The sequence below is a fragment of the Prionailurus bengalensis genome, chromosome B1, assembly GCF_016509475.1.
Source record: "Prionailurus bengalensis isolate Pbe53 chromosome B1, Fcat_Pben_1.1_paternal_pri, whole genome shotgun sequence".
In the NCBI taxonomy this organism is placed as follows: Eukaryota; Metazoa; Chordata; class Mammalia; order Carnivora; family Felidae; genus Prionailurus; species Prionailurus bengalensis.
In genome coordinates this window covers 126294315-126311038 of record NC_057344.1, presented here as the reverse complement: position 1 = coordinate 126311038, position 16724 = coordinate 126294315, and the positions used below count along the sequence as shown (strand labels likewise).

General features: G+C 40.5%; 1 protein-coding gene across 1 annotated transcript in view; it reads right to left on the bottom strand.

Annotated features, from left to right (window-relative positions):
• Positions 1-15781, bottom strand: part of UNC5C (unc-5 netrin receptor C) — a 357267-nt gene extending 341486 nt beyond the window's left edge. The window contains 1 exon segment of the mRNA XM_043572041.1: positions 15174-15781. Coding sequence (XP_043427976.1) covers positions 15174-15297 — 124 coding nt within the window. The 5' untranslated portion in view covers positions 15298-15781.
• Between the last annotated feature and the right edge of the window lie 943 nt (positions 15782-16724).

Sequence of the window (16724 nt, the reverse complement as noted above, 5' to 3'; positions counted from 1 at the left end):
GAAGGGGGCTTCATGAGGGAATAAAGATCTAAACCGAGATGAAGATGGAACCAAAATCAGCCAGGGGAAGGAATGGAACATAAGGAATGAGCACTTGTTGACAGCAAAGGAAAGAACCATGATGCTCACTCACTGCCAGCTTGCTAACAAACCCTGAAGGATATTCCCTCATCTAGCTGCACTGCAACATCTGTGCCAGATTTGGGGAAGGTGCACAGCCTGAGGAGACTATAGCCATGGAGGCATTTCAGTAATGAAGGCAGAGGCCTAAGAACAAATATGTCTGTCAGCATGTTAAAAACTTCAGATTGGGCTCTAGACACAGTGAGAAGCCACCAAAGGATTTTAAGACAAAGAGCTCTACTGATGACACTTGTTAGGATTTGCCTGGCACCTATGTGGGGGACAGCTGAGAGTGGGGTAGGACAAGAAGCAGGGAGAACCTACCTCAGTGATCTAGTTGGAGAAATGGACACATTTGAAATATATTTAGGTAACATATGTCATCTTTTATACTACAACATCATTAAAGGATTGACATGTTAAAGTGTTTGCAAACATCTAAATATAGGAGACTCTGTGAAATGAGTTAAGTTTTATTAAATAATAATTTGTTATAACAACTTGGCTTTCTGAATTGCTCCCATCCCCACCACCCCTCCATAAAACAGTAGCAAGGAAACATGAATCCTGGCACAAAATATTTTTCATATAAACTTAAAAAAAAAACCCTCATTACTCACACAACAGAACTTCCTAAGACAGTTTAATGTGCAGAAAATTAGAGTTTTGAAGATCAGTTTGTGTTTATTAAAAAACAAAACAAAACAAAACAAAAAGATATAGCCTAGAAGAAGGAGTTATAAATACAGTCTCACCTTTTCTTGTGATTGCAATTTTTCCCCCTGGAAATCTTTAAAGGAAACTACTACAAACCAAATGCTACATACATTAAAACAAAACAAAAACAAATAAGCAAGTTAATCAATCATTAAAAACAGTCTAGGTTGCTTCTGCTGGGTTCTTTAAATGGAATAAGATCCTATAAATATAAAAGGTTTTTATAATTATGCAGGGACTAAACCACATTGTTGATTCTAGAATTCTTGTTATTTTTCCCTTTACAAAGTTGGATGTTTTCCTACAGCACTGCACTTGGGAAAGTGAGGAAGGATGGTTAGTGTTAAAAAATAAAAGTATTAAACTTTGCTTTTCGGTCAAAGAAAATTACAAAGGAATCAGTGTTCTACAGGGTCTATCTAAAGTGTTTACTGTGTGTGTATCATTTTGGTGTGGTGAATGAGTTATTCTTGTTTGTTTAGTTAATGCATGTATTGCATTCTATTTGTTAAAGGTCCACAATTGAATTATTTTGGGTTGTTTGGGTTATGTTCTTCCTGTCAAATTTGACACATTTTTATGAAAAAAAGGGGGTTTTATGTTTTGTCTTATTTTAGTTTAACAATGAAGCATTTTAAAGAATATAAAACACAATTGGAGTTTCTGGGTGGCTCAAGTAGCCGGACTCTTGATCTAAGCTCAGTTCATGTCATGATTTGTGACTTGGAGCCCAGGCTTGGGCTCTGTGTCTGCTTGGGATTCTGTCTCTCCCTCACTGCTCCCCCACCACTTGCTCTCTCTTTCTCCCTCCCTCTCTCTCTCTCTCTCTCTCTCAAAATAAATAAACTAAAAAAAGAGAGAATATAAAGCACAAGAACAATTGTTTTTATTCCTCTAGAAAGAATTTAAATGTTAGCCAAAAGTAAAGAATTTGCTTTTGTTTTTTTTTCTGGTTTTTAACCTATATTTGTCTTTACAAGTAAAGTCAATTATAGTGGAAAAAAGTATAAACTGTTTTTTCATTGAGGTTTACTCAGTCCTAGTTTTAATGGAATATATTCTAAATTCAGAATTTTGTGCAGGAAAAAAGATACCATATTAACTTGATTGTCCATAAAACTGAAACAAACATGCTGACTTTCCAAAAAGTTTTCATGTAAAATTAAAGTTTCATAACTGAGTATAAAAGTCTCATTTCAAAATCTACCGATTTCTTTCTTTCTTTTTTTTTTTTTTTTTACAGAGCACAAGTGGGGGAGGGGCAGAGAGAGAGGGAGACACAGAATCTGAAGCAGGTTCCAGGCTCCCAGCTGTCAGCACAGAGCCCGAAGTGGGGCTCGAACTCACAAAATGGGAGATCATGACCTGAGCCGAAGTCGAACGCTTAACCGCTTGAGCCACCCAGGTGTCCCTCAAAATCTACCAATTTCTTATAAGAATTTTACCTGTGACATTTTTTCTGTGGCTTCACCTGGCATTTTTCCTCCTGATGGTACTCCCTACTGAGTGCAATCCTCTCATTCTTGTGATACATTTAATTATTTTCATAGGAGTGCCAGATGAAAGTTGTTGAATAGCATAGGCTTACATAACGAAAATGCAAGAGGTCCCAGGCACTGTTCTCAGTTCTTTGCTTTTGATAACTGTTAATCCTCACAATTCTATGGTGCAAATAAGATTATTATTCTGATATTCTACGTGCAAATGTGGAGTGAAACTAAGAGGTTTTTAACTTGGATGCAATTTTCAAGCTTAAGAGTTTAGCAGTTCATTCCTCTTTACCACAAGATTTACATAAGAGCTTCCATTAGTATTTCCCTAGCACAGTTACCACAGGAATAGTCTTGGTTGTAGACATTAATATTTTTTTGATGGATGTTGATTAATTTCCTATGTCAGGTGATTACTGAGTCCACACATAGGCATACATCTAACATGGTTTTAATTCTCTGACACTCAGGGTGCCTGGGTGGCTCAGCCGGTTGAGCATCCGACTTCAGCTCAGGTCATGATCTCATGGTTCATGGGTTCGAGCCCCGCGTCAGGCTCTGTGTTGACAGCTCAGAGCCTGGAGCCTGCTTCTGATTCTGTGTCTCTCTCTCTCTGCCCCTCTGCTTGAGCTCTGTCTCTCTATTTCTCAAAAATAAATAAACATTCCAAAATAGAAAACAAAAAATGCTTATATGAAAATCTGTGAATAAAAAAGAGATCTCTGCCACCCCGTTGTGATTAAACAGTAGTCCTCTTTTTTTCATATTTCTTTTCTTTTCATTGTCAAGCAATGTAGGTTGATGTGAGATTTTTTTTAAATCATATAGAGAAAAATTGACCATTTTTAAAAAAATAAATGAACAAATGATGCGATGCCTCAGGTTTGACTAAAATTTATAAATAAATGTCTCAGTGTAGACTTAAATAAACTTATAAATAATTCTCAAATTTATAAACAAATTGGTGAATAATGCTGAGTACTAAGAGTCTGATGAGAACCCAAATGACCATGTGAAAATATACATAAAGCTTATGCCCAAGTGATTGAAGTTATAAGCTTAATCAGGGCTCTCCATTGTTGCCTACACAGTGTTTCACTAATGGTCCGATAATGGGGGTTCGGCATGGAGGTTCTTGTAATACTTTACAGTTGTGTGAGCATGACAGCCACTGATAATCACTGCCCTATTCTCCACTCACACACTAGATTACTGAGCAACCCTCACGCTTCGTCTCCACAATGGGCTCACAGTTACAGAACATGGTCTTTGAAAATTCTCTTAAGATGACTTGCGAAAGATTCTTGGATTCTAATATAATTTGCAGTAAAACATCTTGTCTTTCAGATACTTAAATGGAGATCAGAAGATATCCCAAAGATGGAAACAATGGGGGAGGGGGTGTATAAAATGGACATTTTAACTTTTGATTTCATTGCAGGCAACATCACATTGCTTTTAAAAATAGTACCATAATCATTACCTTAAAATATTACCACATAGGAAATTATATCTCTGGTTTCACTTTTTCCCTTGTTTTCTTCCCTCAATCACCTTGTGTCTTCCCCAGCTCCATTTATACACATAACAGTGCCTCAGGGAGGGGGCTTCCTGTAGTTTCAAAGTACACTGAAAAACTAAACACTGAGGTTAACAGTTTAAAAAAAAAAATCCCTTCACTTAAAATGAATATCTCAAAGTAGTTCACATTAATATGTGCTTCTAAGGAAACAACTCTTTCTGGATGTCAGCTTAAGCTTCTCCATATGAATTTTCTCAGACTTCCTTTTAAAACCATCCCAACCATTTATTATCTTCTTGTTATATAGACTGTTACTTTTGTTTCATCACAAATCTTTGCCTGTTTATTAGCAGCCCTGCCACTGCTATCGGATGACATTTGTTTTACTTAATGTATGTAGTTTTAGGGGAAAAAAATATAGAACTGCTATTACTGCATTATATGAAAAAATTCCCATGTACATTTAGCTGACAGTGCATCAGCTGCTATTTAAACTGGGCTTAGCTAATGGACTTTTAATGTCAGAGGGGTTACGTGCAGTTACTGGCTATTAGCAGAAATGGCTCCTTTCTATAAAAATCACTTTTCCTCAAGTGTGTTGTTTGAGCATTCCTTTCCCTAATTTAGTGACTGTCACTGAATGCAAAACAAACTCAAGGACTCTGGAATCTGCTGTTATCTTTAAGACCCTCTTTTTAACCTTGCAATTCAGCATTAAACAGGCAACCGCCCTCATTAGCATTTAGACTTGTAATCACAAAACTTTGTGAGGCATTCTTATTTATTTTGCCATTCTTAGCAGAATACTACATATTTCGCTATGAGAACCCCACATCATCCAAGAATGTATGACACGTATGACAGAGGTCGTACAAAAAATATTCTGAACCCTAGCATTTATTTATATTTTTAAAACTCTAGTTCAGAAACACCAAGTGATGTGAAAATGTATGGCACAAATTATTACGTATTCACATGTTGATGCGTCATATAAATATTTATATATCAATCTGCATTTAATACAATACTGAATATAAGCAAGGAAGCATAACTACCCCTCTATCTGGAGTGAAATTCTATATATTCTTTCAGTAGTAACAACCCTCCCCCCCTCAACTAACTTTATCTTAGTTCATTTGAATAACTTTCTTTTTTTAAAAAATATAATTTATTGTCAAATTGGCTTCCATACAACACCCAGTGCTCATCCCAACAGGTGCCTTCCTCAATGCCCATCACCCACTTTCCCCTCTCCCCCACCCCCCATCAACCTTCAGTTTGTTCTCTGTATTTAAGAGTCTCTTATGGTTTGCCTCCCTCCCTCTGTTTTTTTCCCCCTTCCTTTCCCCAAGGACTTCTGTTAAGTTTCTCAACATTCACATATGAGTGAAAACATATGATATCTGCTTTCTCTGACTGGCTTATTTCACTTAGCGTAATACCCTCCAGTTCCATCTATGTTGCTGCAAATGGCATGATTTTATTTTTTTCATTGCCAAGTAGTATTCCATTGTATATGTAAACCACATCTTCTTTATCCATTCGTCAGTTAATTTGAATAACTTTCAATGGATATAATGGAGATACCTGGAAATAAAGTCACCTGTACAGCTTTGAAGAGAATCCAAGAAAATCAAATATTCTGCAGCCTAGAAACATAACTCCATATTTGATTAAGAAGTTGAAACAAATCATCACTGAATTCAGAGAAGGGCCACATAACTGACCTCTCCTTCAACCAGTCCACAAAAGAGGTGACCCGAGGCAAGGTGCTTACCACGGAAATGATGTCGCTTCTAAAGAGTACCCAGAGAGGGAGTCCTGCGTGCGGATGAAGGATTTTACCCACGTATGCATAGAAGTTATTGTCCTCCCTTGGTCAACAAATTATAGTCTGCTGAGTAAGAAACAAGGGGAATTTCTCAACACGTTGAAATAAGCCAGTGAAAGTGGGGAAGACAGGAGACAACTTGTCTCTATGGATAAGCCACTGAGCAAATGAGAGCCACCTCTAGTGGACACTATGCAAATGACTTAGCACTTGGCAGAGAGGAAGGAACTTGTTGCAGATAAGTAGAGTATAATTTTTTTCAGTTATAAAGCAGTGATTACATTTGATTCCCTAGTCAATGACTACATTTATGAATTTGTTTTATAAGCAAAATAAGTTTTGTTTACATTGTTTGATAGGTTCTGTTTCCTCTCTAAAGACATTGCCAAGCCTATTCGAAAACACTCTCATAAGACAAAAATAGTTATACACACACACACACACACACACACACACACACACACACACACAATTTGTGCCAGCATATATATATGCTCACAGGGAATTACTGAACTATATCTGTCTATTCCTTGTAACTCTTCATTTCGCTAAGAGTCTGCCTGGAAATAACCTCCTAGGAAATAATTTTAGAGTTATATAATTCAATAAAAAGGGACGTGTGTCTTTCATATTATCGTCATTTCGAATAAATCCAACAAACTGATTACCCCCACCCCTACTGGGAAAACACATCTATTGCTAACACTTTTCCTAGTACTCCTCTTTATTTTTTTAGTTCTGTTATAGTCAGTAAGCTATAACTTTCTTCACTATGATCCTTCTGAGTCGACATAAATGTATGCACGTACATGTAAATCTAAACAAATATAATACCTACGTTCACCAATAAATAAAGAAATATACTGGCAATACCTTTTAAATGTACCATCATGATATTAAAGATAAAATTCCAATTAAGCAAATTCTTCTGTGGAAGAGCGGTCCTTAAGAATGCCTACAAAATTCTAAAAAGGCTTGTGTACCTGAGATTTAAAACAAAATGTTAGTATTCTTATTAATGGTAATATTTAACAGAAAGTTTCAGGAAATGAGAGCACATTGTATATAATGACCACTAAAGGATTAATTATATATTTGACTGTCAGTAGAATATACTGCCAGACGCCATGTATCAGTATATCACTAATTAAGTCTAGATTTCTCAAGCAAGCACATCCCGCTCAAAGAGGTCCAAAGGAAATCTAAACATAACTTTTTTCAAGAACACACCTTTTAGGTACTTTCCAAGTTCTTCCGCTACGTTAACTGAAATGGGTGCGGACCAAGACGCTTATTTAGATAAAAGTTGCAAGTCAGAGGGACTGTTGAATAATATTACCATGAAATACTGATCTGAGGTCTCTATTCCGGATAGCAAAAATAATAAATCATTTGAACCTGCCTGTTTCCCCTCAGCTTCTGAGAGTGGTTACTGAAACGGGCTTCTGTTTTCCACCAAGCTGCAAGCTCTGTGGTGATGGCTGTGGTAGTCTGGCAGGGAAATGTCTTAGGCTCTTTCAATCCTCGAGTTTGATCCCTAATACATTTTAAAGCTTATATCCTGTCATCATCTTATGGAGATCCAGAAGGAAGAAGGAAAGTTGCTAAAGAAAACGACAGGCGTAATTACCGTTTTATTTAGAATGACTTCAAGATTGCTGCTTGCTCAACTTGAGCACTTCCACTGGGTGGCCACGATGTTTGTCACTGGTAAACTCTTTATTCAGTGGAAGACAGAATATATCATTTTCCCTTTATCAAAAGCTAAATTAAAATGTCAACATATTTCATACAGACATAATCCTCAAAGTGAAATGACCATTATTTACTATATCTTCCCAATCATAAAGTTTTTGTTGTGGTAGCAATTTGGTTATTTACTTGGTTTGGATCAGATATGATACAGGACTCTGAAAATCACACAGAACTCAATAGCAGTGCTTTTGTCACTGACTAGGGTTTCTACTTTCCTGCAAAAGTTAGAGGATACCATTTGTTAAAGAGTACTCTTTAATCTAGTTCTAGAAAGGATTTTTTTTAGGTTCCTGAAATTCCAAAAAGTTAAGAGAGAAGATTTAAAATATTCAATTTGATTACAAGTAATACACTTGTAATTCAGGAATTGGAATTATCTAAAATTATTCCCTTTAGCTTTAATTTTATACATGAACATAATTCACTATGCCTATAGTTATAGGTGGATATTCTTATACCACACACCTGATCATGTTGCACTAAACTTCCATGGTCTAAGAGAATATACATTATGAATTAGTTTAAAATGACCGCATTTCTATGCAAATGGCATACTTCTGTACTACTCTTTTATATTACTATATGCACGAATTTTCTAGAATTTTGAAAAACACTTTCATTTCCATTCGTGGACATATTTGCCCTTATAACTGGGCAGCAGATATATTTTAATATGCCAGCACTAATCTGTTTTTTTATTGGAAAGGAATGCTCATATATAAGGTTTTTTTGTCTGAACAGAAAAAAACAAAAAAATATATAGTTGTGTTCAGGCAGTTCATGATTAAATAATCAATTAAGACATTGACTAAAACTGAGAAATGTTAGCATTCATCAATAAACGTGTTAAATGTGCTGAGGGACTTTCTGTTGTTTAACAACCTTAGAGGAAAACATAATACGTGTTTATCTACATGAGGCATTTTTATGGCTTTCATAATTGCTGAGAAATGAAACTAGCCACAGGATCCAAATGACAATGATTAATGAAGGTAACACTCCTATCTTCACAGCATTTTAAAATAAATAAGACTGGTGAGTCTGGAATTAAATCTGATTAATCAATATCATCTGTTAACATGATTATTTTGGGCCTTCATATTTAGAATGAGAGAACTCTATTTAGGATGAGAGAACACCTGGTTCCCCTCACTCTCACATTCCCCTACCACACTGCAAGGAGATATGGTTTGTCATTTAATTAAAAGAGGGCATTCTCCAAACATTGGAATTTTCAGATATTAGACATCACTTTTGCCACACAAAGCACTTTTGCTCACTGCTAATAAAAGGTATACTGACATTAAGGGTAAAGAGCTGAATATTTGGCACTTCTAAAGCTATAGTTCACTTTCTAAATTGTAACTTCGATTAAATGAACATTGCCATAACTTTAACACTATGAACTCCGTGTAGAAGGTTAGACATGTTTTAAGTACCTCTAACATCTGGAGACATTCTGTGTATTTCAAAAATTCATTATATAATCCTAAGGTAGCAACTTTTGTGGCAGCAGGAATGCCCCAAATGAAAAACCACATTACACCTTCAACCAAAAACTCCTTTTAAAGATCTGAAATTATGGCACAATGTTTTCTAACATTTTGTTTATAAAGAATCAAAATACTGTCAACATAATCGATGTATTAGGTTTTCAAGAAAAGGCAAAAATTCTCCTGAGAGCTCTAATCAGGTAGAGAGGAAAAAAAAAGTTTACTATCTCTGATCCTGTTAGCTTATAAAATTATTACCAAAAATGTTTTTTATTACAATCTCCATAAATGTGGGGATGACAAATATTTAAAATAAGAAAAACTATGAATTATTCAAATATTAATTTTCTTTTTAAGACCTAGAAAAAAGGAAAGAGTAGTGTTTTAATATTACTCAAGACAAACTTACTCCACTTTAAAGTAAGTCACATAAAAATAGCACTGAGTTTCTGTGAGTTTCTGTTCTAGTGCAAATATCCCTGAACTATGCAATACTGGGACAATACCTGAGGTGTAGGTTTCACCTAGCCCTCTTCCACAAATACATAAAGCAATACCAAATCCGGATAAAATATAAAATCAAAGAAGAGTCCATACATAACTTTAAGAAGTTAGGATAACAAAGACAGCAAGTGAGAAATCTGGGGATCTGTAAGTGTAGAATAGGCAATCAAAAATTAAAAGCACCATGAAAATACTATAGGAGAAAGATCTGTTTTAACTCTAACACAAAATTCCCCACAAATCTCTAGTGTTATCATAAAAGTTTGTCAGAAAACAACATTTCCACTAAACATGAAAAAATAGCAATAACCATTAAATAATAAGAAGTAATTAAATGTAAAAGTTTCAAAATATGTTATCTAGATTATCCAGGTTGTTCTAAATTATGATACTAAAACTTTCTATGCAAATACAATTCGAACATATGAAAAGTCCTGGTGAATGTGCTTTGCCTTCAAGTCAACCTATTTTTCTATATGTTTCTTTGTGTTGTTTCAATATGCATTCAATTATGTTCTTTAGACTATTCACCTTCGCCTATTTTTTTTAAGAAAAAAACTACTGACATTTGCATAAAGGGTTGATTTTCCCTAAACCCTTATCTGAAAACCTGGGACTTGGCATGTTTTTTTTTTCCCCCACAAAAGTATTCATGGATTTACGAAAAGTTATCTTTCCATATTCATTGTAAAGATAGAAAGTCAGGGGTAGAGCTTGCAGCCAGGACTTAACAGGCGGTGACTCAACATGTCATTTTTAGAACTGGCATTAGGTTAATTTTCCCAGAGAGAGCAGAAAGGAAGAAATGGGGTTATGAAGGGAGAGAGCTTCCCCCAGACTGTTCAAGGAACCATGCACGTCACTGTCCAGGAGTTTGCAGTGATCTATTTTGGAACATCACCTCAGACAGCTTCATTTGTTGCTTTTGGGGAAGCAGTGTCTGCAGCAATCCCCAGTCTGAGTTCAGAATCATTGGCCTTGAGTTTCTTTAACTTCTAGATTTCTTTGCCAGTGGTTTACAGAGTTAAAAGCCAAAGAATAATGTTTACTTTCTGTGGGCCAGGCATGGCTCTAAACAAGTCACATGTATTGGCTCGTTCAATCATAACAGGACTTATAGTATGTATTATCTTCACTTTACATCTGTGGAAACTGAGGCACAGATGAAGGGAATTAACTCACCCATGGCCACACAACTAGGGGGTGGGAGAAGCAGGATTAGGAGACATTGATCAGCTAACCCGAAGAATGGGCACATAGCACTAACAGCCCCTTAGCTTGTGCCTCCCCAAAACCAGACCAAACGTACATTAAATCTAAGTAAGATTTAATATCAATAAACAACTGCAATGCACATTTTGCATAAGAACATCCCACTTCAAACCCAACTGCCGTCCTTAAGCTCTTCTGGATAGAATTTTTGGAAACTCCACTACCACTGCCCCTAGAACTCTAGCCTGACTTATGTTTGCAATCGTTGATACTTGATTCCAAAAAGTACTACACCTGTGCTCACTGTTACTTTGTAGACAGTGAGTTATAATTATATGCTTATAAGTCTGTCTTCCTTATACTGAAACGGTATCTCTTGACTCTGTTTCCCTAACAAATAGCACTGTCTGAGGCATAATATGGACACAAGGACCGTTTGTTAAGAACTGCACTCTCTCATGCACTCTCCAAATGAGCTAATAGCTTTCTAATTTGTGGGGAAATGTGAACAGGTTTGTTTTTAACTGCCACAAATACAAAAGTCAAACTGAAAAAAAAAAAGCAGGTTAAAATTGCAGGCATGGTGGCTATGGCTCAATCCCCACCCCTACTGTCTTCCCCATTATCTTCTTGAAGTGGTTGCAGCCTGTAATTTTAATGTTTCTTCTGAGAGTGACTCCCTCTGCTGCTCCAGCAAAGCCATGACCTAAATCAGAAAAGTGCTAAATGCAGTTAAGGCCTAATAGAGCACACTCTGGCTGTTAGCACTAATTGGAGAAGGTAGCATACATTAGAGAACAGTTATTTTTAAGTCTCAACAATAATTTTAAATAAGCTAGGAGGGTTTGCCTCTATAGAACTCACGCCTCCTTTATGTTTTTAGAGGGTCTGCTTTAAGAAGATCAGTATGAATTTTGATCAGGACACCGGGCTCCCAGACTAAAACGGGAGATATTCCAGGAACTTGTCTTGTTGAACCCTGAATCCCCAGGATCCAGAATACAGAAGGAAAAGAAATTAATGAATGTTAACAATCTAATAGATCTTCATTCTTTGCAAGTACTTGAAAAGTTTGTCCTCTGAAGCGTTTTAAGCATTCCTTAAGGTAGAATGCCCGAAATCGTTTTTTTTCTAAACAAAAGTAAACTAGCCTTCTCTTCCTTTTTGAAAATTCCAAATGTGATTTTATGTATTTACTCTGCTCCTGTACATGGTGAAAATACATTTTTTTAACTGTAATGAAATTCAGTTATCCTTCATGCCAATTGTCTAGCTCCCCAAAGCCAATATGCGTAAATGCATGAAGGTAATTTCTACCCTTTTGTAGGAAGAAGTATAGTATTTGCTTTAAAAAAACATTATAAAGTAACTGACAGTAATATCAAATATTCCTAATATGATTAGAGTCTTCACTGATTTTCTGTTCTGAGTTTGGTGATGTTAACACTCATAACACTAGTTGGTGCTAGATAAGCAGAATATCGATGCTATGTAATCCAGAAATAAATGCATTTCTATAACAGGAGGGCACTAACTCTGAGGTACACTGATCAAATACATATCACACATCACACACACACTCACACACACTTACACACTTTTCCTAGTAAAATCTTTCATTCTTGGAAGTCAGAAATGACACAAATTCCCTGGAGCTAAGAGTTTCCAGCAATCCTGAATGAAACAATTAAGGCATAGCCAGAAAGGAGAAAGTTGTGGCCTAAAGCCTGGAGAATCTCCCAAGGACCTAAATAAAATGCCAGTTGTCTTTATGCAAACCACAGTTACAAAACACAGGACACTTGCAAATAATACCTATTATGCTTTTTTGTTTTAAATCTTAAACATCTGTTGTTTTTTTGGCAATTTGTGAAGACACACATATTTTCTAAAACTTCTCATTTTTCTAGTACTTCTCTAACAGAATAAATCTCATCCACACTGTCAAGTACTTAAATTAACTCTCTCATCTTAATTGCATATGTACTTCCATTCATAAAAAAATAGTTCATTTCCATCTTCAAGTGTTCAACACATGAAAATCAGACCTTGAGGAAGCAACATTGTCTTAGGTTTCCCCGGTGTTCTAGTCCAAAGACAGAGGCCAAAGAAGAAATTAGAAGGAAAAGGAAGTCTGACTGCCAGACCGATATAAAAGTATGCTTCTGAGAATAAAGTGTAATAGTAGTTCAACAGTAAACACGCCGGGGAAATGGATCAGAATGATGGTGATTGCAGCTGATAGAGTTTGGTGCTTTCTACATTTTAATACCTAACCGACAACACAGGAAGAGCTGGTGTCCTGAAACATGGAGGATGACAAAGATAAAAGTAGTCTATAGCGTCTTTCTAGACCACAAGATTCAAACATAAGCATGTCCACCAGGCATGGAAAGAACTAAACTAAATGGAGAACACCACTGAAATGCACATACCCACGAGGATACATTTTATTTTCCCATTTAAGATTAGAGGAGCAGGTTCAGTCTTGGATTGCCTGATCTATCAGAAAAGTGCAAGTGCCACATGCTCGCTCAGCCTGTCTTGAGCATCTTTTTCTTTTAATCTCTCTCCCTTCTTTCAATATGAATCCACTTACAATCTCCTGTGTGATGATCTTTATTGATCTTTTTTTTTTTTCCGACCCAGTCTTTTTAATTTGGCTGTAGTAAGCTCTCGGCAAGAATCCTAGATCTCCTGTTTGGCATCTTGGGGGTCTTTAACTTGTCCTTTTCCCAAACAGGTCTCCCATCGTCCAGTCCCCCCATCGCCCCTTGAGCCCCACCCTGTGGCTGGGTCCTTTGTGCGCCCAGTAACAGTAGTCGAATCCCACAAGGGCGTCTCGGTGTTGATTCCACGACTATTCATCAGGTTGTTCACTTAAACTTCCAAACACCCCTCTCTAAACACCCTTGGCTGCTACCCACAGAACTTCCCACCAATTTCAAGAAACCTACAACAAGTTCCTATGATTCTCCAGAAGACTCCCTTGTAAAATGGACAGACGGGCTCTGGGAGTTTGCATAAGAAAACCAGGACAGAACCTCGGAGATGGGAGGCATCTGGTAAGAAGGGAAGGAAGGATTTATGAGCGTGGCTACTTAGCTAGGCAAGGGCAAAATTTACTCCCCAAGTAGCAATCGCTAATTCACAAAGCCTCGCTAATCACTTACCTCCTCGTGCGGACCACACTCGCTAACGCTCAGCGCTCCCCTCCACCTCCAACGCCCACTCCCCCAGTGCCTTCGCAGATCAGAGGGCATGCAGTCGGGAACCTCCAGAGTGTCAGAGCCACAGAGCAACGCCGGGGGAGTTGAGGCGAACGCTGCACCTCCTCTGCTCTCCAAATTTGGAAAGGAGTGTAACCGAGAGAATGGGATCCCTGAATCACCTCCGAATGCTGCAAACGCTTCCTCCACCCCCACCCTACCGAAAAACAGCTGCCTCCCCTGAGCCAGCGACCACCAGAGAACTGGTCGAAAAGACCGAGGTGGGCGCTCGGCTGGGCCAGAAGGTTGGGGGCCCAGGTGACCCGAAACACACCCCAGAGGGGGCAAACGTTGGCTCCTTCCTCTCCGTCTCCCTTCCAGTCCGCTTCCTGGGCTCGGAAGGCTTGAAGCTGCCGCTACCACTTCAAACCCGGGGGACACGAAGGGAGCTTGGCAATCAGCCCCCGCGCCTCCCCTCCTTCTTCATCCACCCTCAACTCCTGACCGCTCCTCTCCCCACCCCTGTTTTGCCCAAGGCCCCGGACACTTATTTTAAAGCTCAGACGCGTTAAATTAAAATGTCAGAGTTATAAACTGGCCCGCTTCCCCGGGGGGAGTTTCGTATTTGGTTTGAACAACCAGTCCGTTTCCCCCAGAGCTCTTGGGTTTTAAGTTTCTCCATAGCTTACTGGGAGGGAGACACGGAAAGGGTAAGAGTGTGGAGGCGTGCACGGCCCGGGGTCTGCCGCAGGCTGGGTGGCGGGTCCGGGTTGCGCTGTGCATGTCCACAGCGCCCCAAGCAGCAGCAGAGTGGCACGGGCGCTGGTGGGTCCTCGGCGGTAATGGACACATTTCCTTAGCTGAACGCCCTTCGGCGTCTAGCGTGCTCAGAGACTCCCTGAAGATCCCGCAACCCCAGATGTGGCTCAGCGCGGGGAGCCTCTGCGCATCGCGGTGCACCCATGGCATACCACACAGCCACCCGCACCAAGAGTCTCTCCAAACCTCCGTGTGTACAATATGCCACAACGTGTGAATGTGGAGCGGAAAGTGCGAAAGATACGCAAGGCGCCCACATGCCCAGAGACTGATGCGTGTCCACACCCCGAGCGTCCCTGGTCCATCCGTGCCCATCTTGGAAGATGGATTAAAAATAATGAAGCTTCTTGACTAGTTGGGAAAGTGGAATGTAAGCTGATTTCCAGTTGAGAGCAAGGAGGCGATTTAAGGAAGCCAAGGAGAACTGGGGAGGAGGAGAGGAAGGAGGGGAGGAAGAAGCGAAGGGAGGTGGCCGCAGAGCTTGGCGGACCCTCTTACCTTGAGCGGCCGAGCCGGTACCGCTGGCACTGAGCAGGGCCAGGGCAGGTAGCACGAGCATTTGCAGCACGTATCCCAGTCCCAGTCCGCAGCGGGCCGCTGTCGCCGGGAGACCTTTCCTCATCGTCGACAGAGGTGTGCCGGGCGGAACCACACGGAGAGACGCGCCAACAGCGGAAAACCCCACTGGGAAGCAGGAGAATCCGTGCACCGCGAAGCAGTCCGAAGAAATAATGATAACCAAGAGCCACACTCCACTTTCTCCAAGGGCAGGAGCCAAAAGGGGGTGGAGAGGAGACGCTGAGGAGGAGTTTGGCGGTCCCTCTTTCCCTGTGCCTTCTAACTGGCGGCTCCGCGAGCGGCTGCTCTGCCCCACTTGGGAAGTCCGGGGAGGCGCAAGGCGGCCACCTCGCCGCTGCCCCCAGCAGCAGGAGCAGCCGCAGCTCCGCCGCGCGCCGAGCCTGGACTGCTCTCCGGGTCCCCTCTTCAGTGCCGAACACACACACAGGCAAGGGGGTGGGGGGAGGCGGCGGAGGGAGAGGAAGCGAGAAGTGGGAGGAGGTGGGAGCTGAGGGAGGGAGTTGGGCACAGTGAGGCTCTCTGGTCTCCAATCTCAGTTAGCTCACGCCGGCGGAGAGACGTCCAGGCTGCCGCTGCTGGGTGGCCAAGGAGAGTCACTTCCTAGCGTGGGGCGCACGGGCGCGCAGAGGCGCTCGCCACGGAGGCGTGGAGGGCGCAGCCCAACTCCGCTGGGGGGTAAGCGGCGGCGGGAGCGCGCCCGCCCGCGTTATGTAAGCAAGGATTGGAGGGAGATGCGCGCCCAGCGCCGGAGGTGGAGACCGGCTGTTGGTTCACCCGCGGAAGCCGGGGCGAGAGAAACCTGAGGGCAGAGGCGGCTGCGGAGAGTGGGAGCGCGCCTGCCTCCCGCGGTGCGCCAGACTCGGACTCCAAGAGCGCAGCGGGCGCGCCCCGAGCCTCTTGGCTGTGTCCACTGGAGCTCAGCCTGCCGCCTGCCAGCTTCTCCACGGTGCCGGCAAAGCCTGAGCCAGACTCCCCAGGACTGGACTCGCTCTACCACTTGGGGTCTTGTGATTGATTAAGCTGGGTGCGGGCTCAAGTTGAAGTGCTGCGTGGTGGGAAGAAGGCAAGAAGATTTGCAGCGTCCCAACCCGCTGCAATCCGGGGGTTGTCAGCGCCACTCAGACTGCTTTATGTTCTGGGTGCCCATGACTTCTCCGTAGTGGAACAGAAACTAAAAGCTAAAGGAAAACTCATTCTTCAATAGAGCTTTATTTGCGTGCATCCTGGTGGCTGGCAATGTTGAGTATATAAAGGGTGGTGAGACGATGCCTGATACTGAAACTCCCAGAAACGATGCACAACAAAATTTGTAGGTACTCACTTAAAGTGATGGTGGAACCTATGACATATTTTCCAAATTCCTAACGGTGTAAGAACTCAAACTGATGCTATGCATTTTTATACTTTTCCCCTTATTTATTTATTTATTTATTTATTTATTTATTTATTTATTTGGAAAGACTAGCCTGG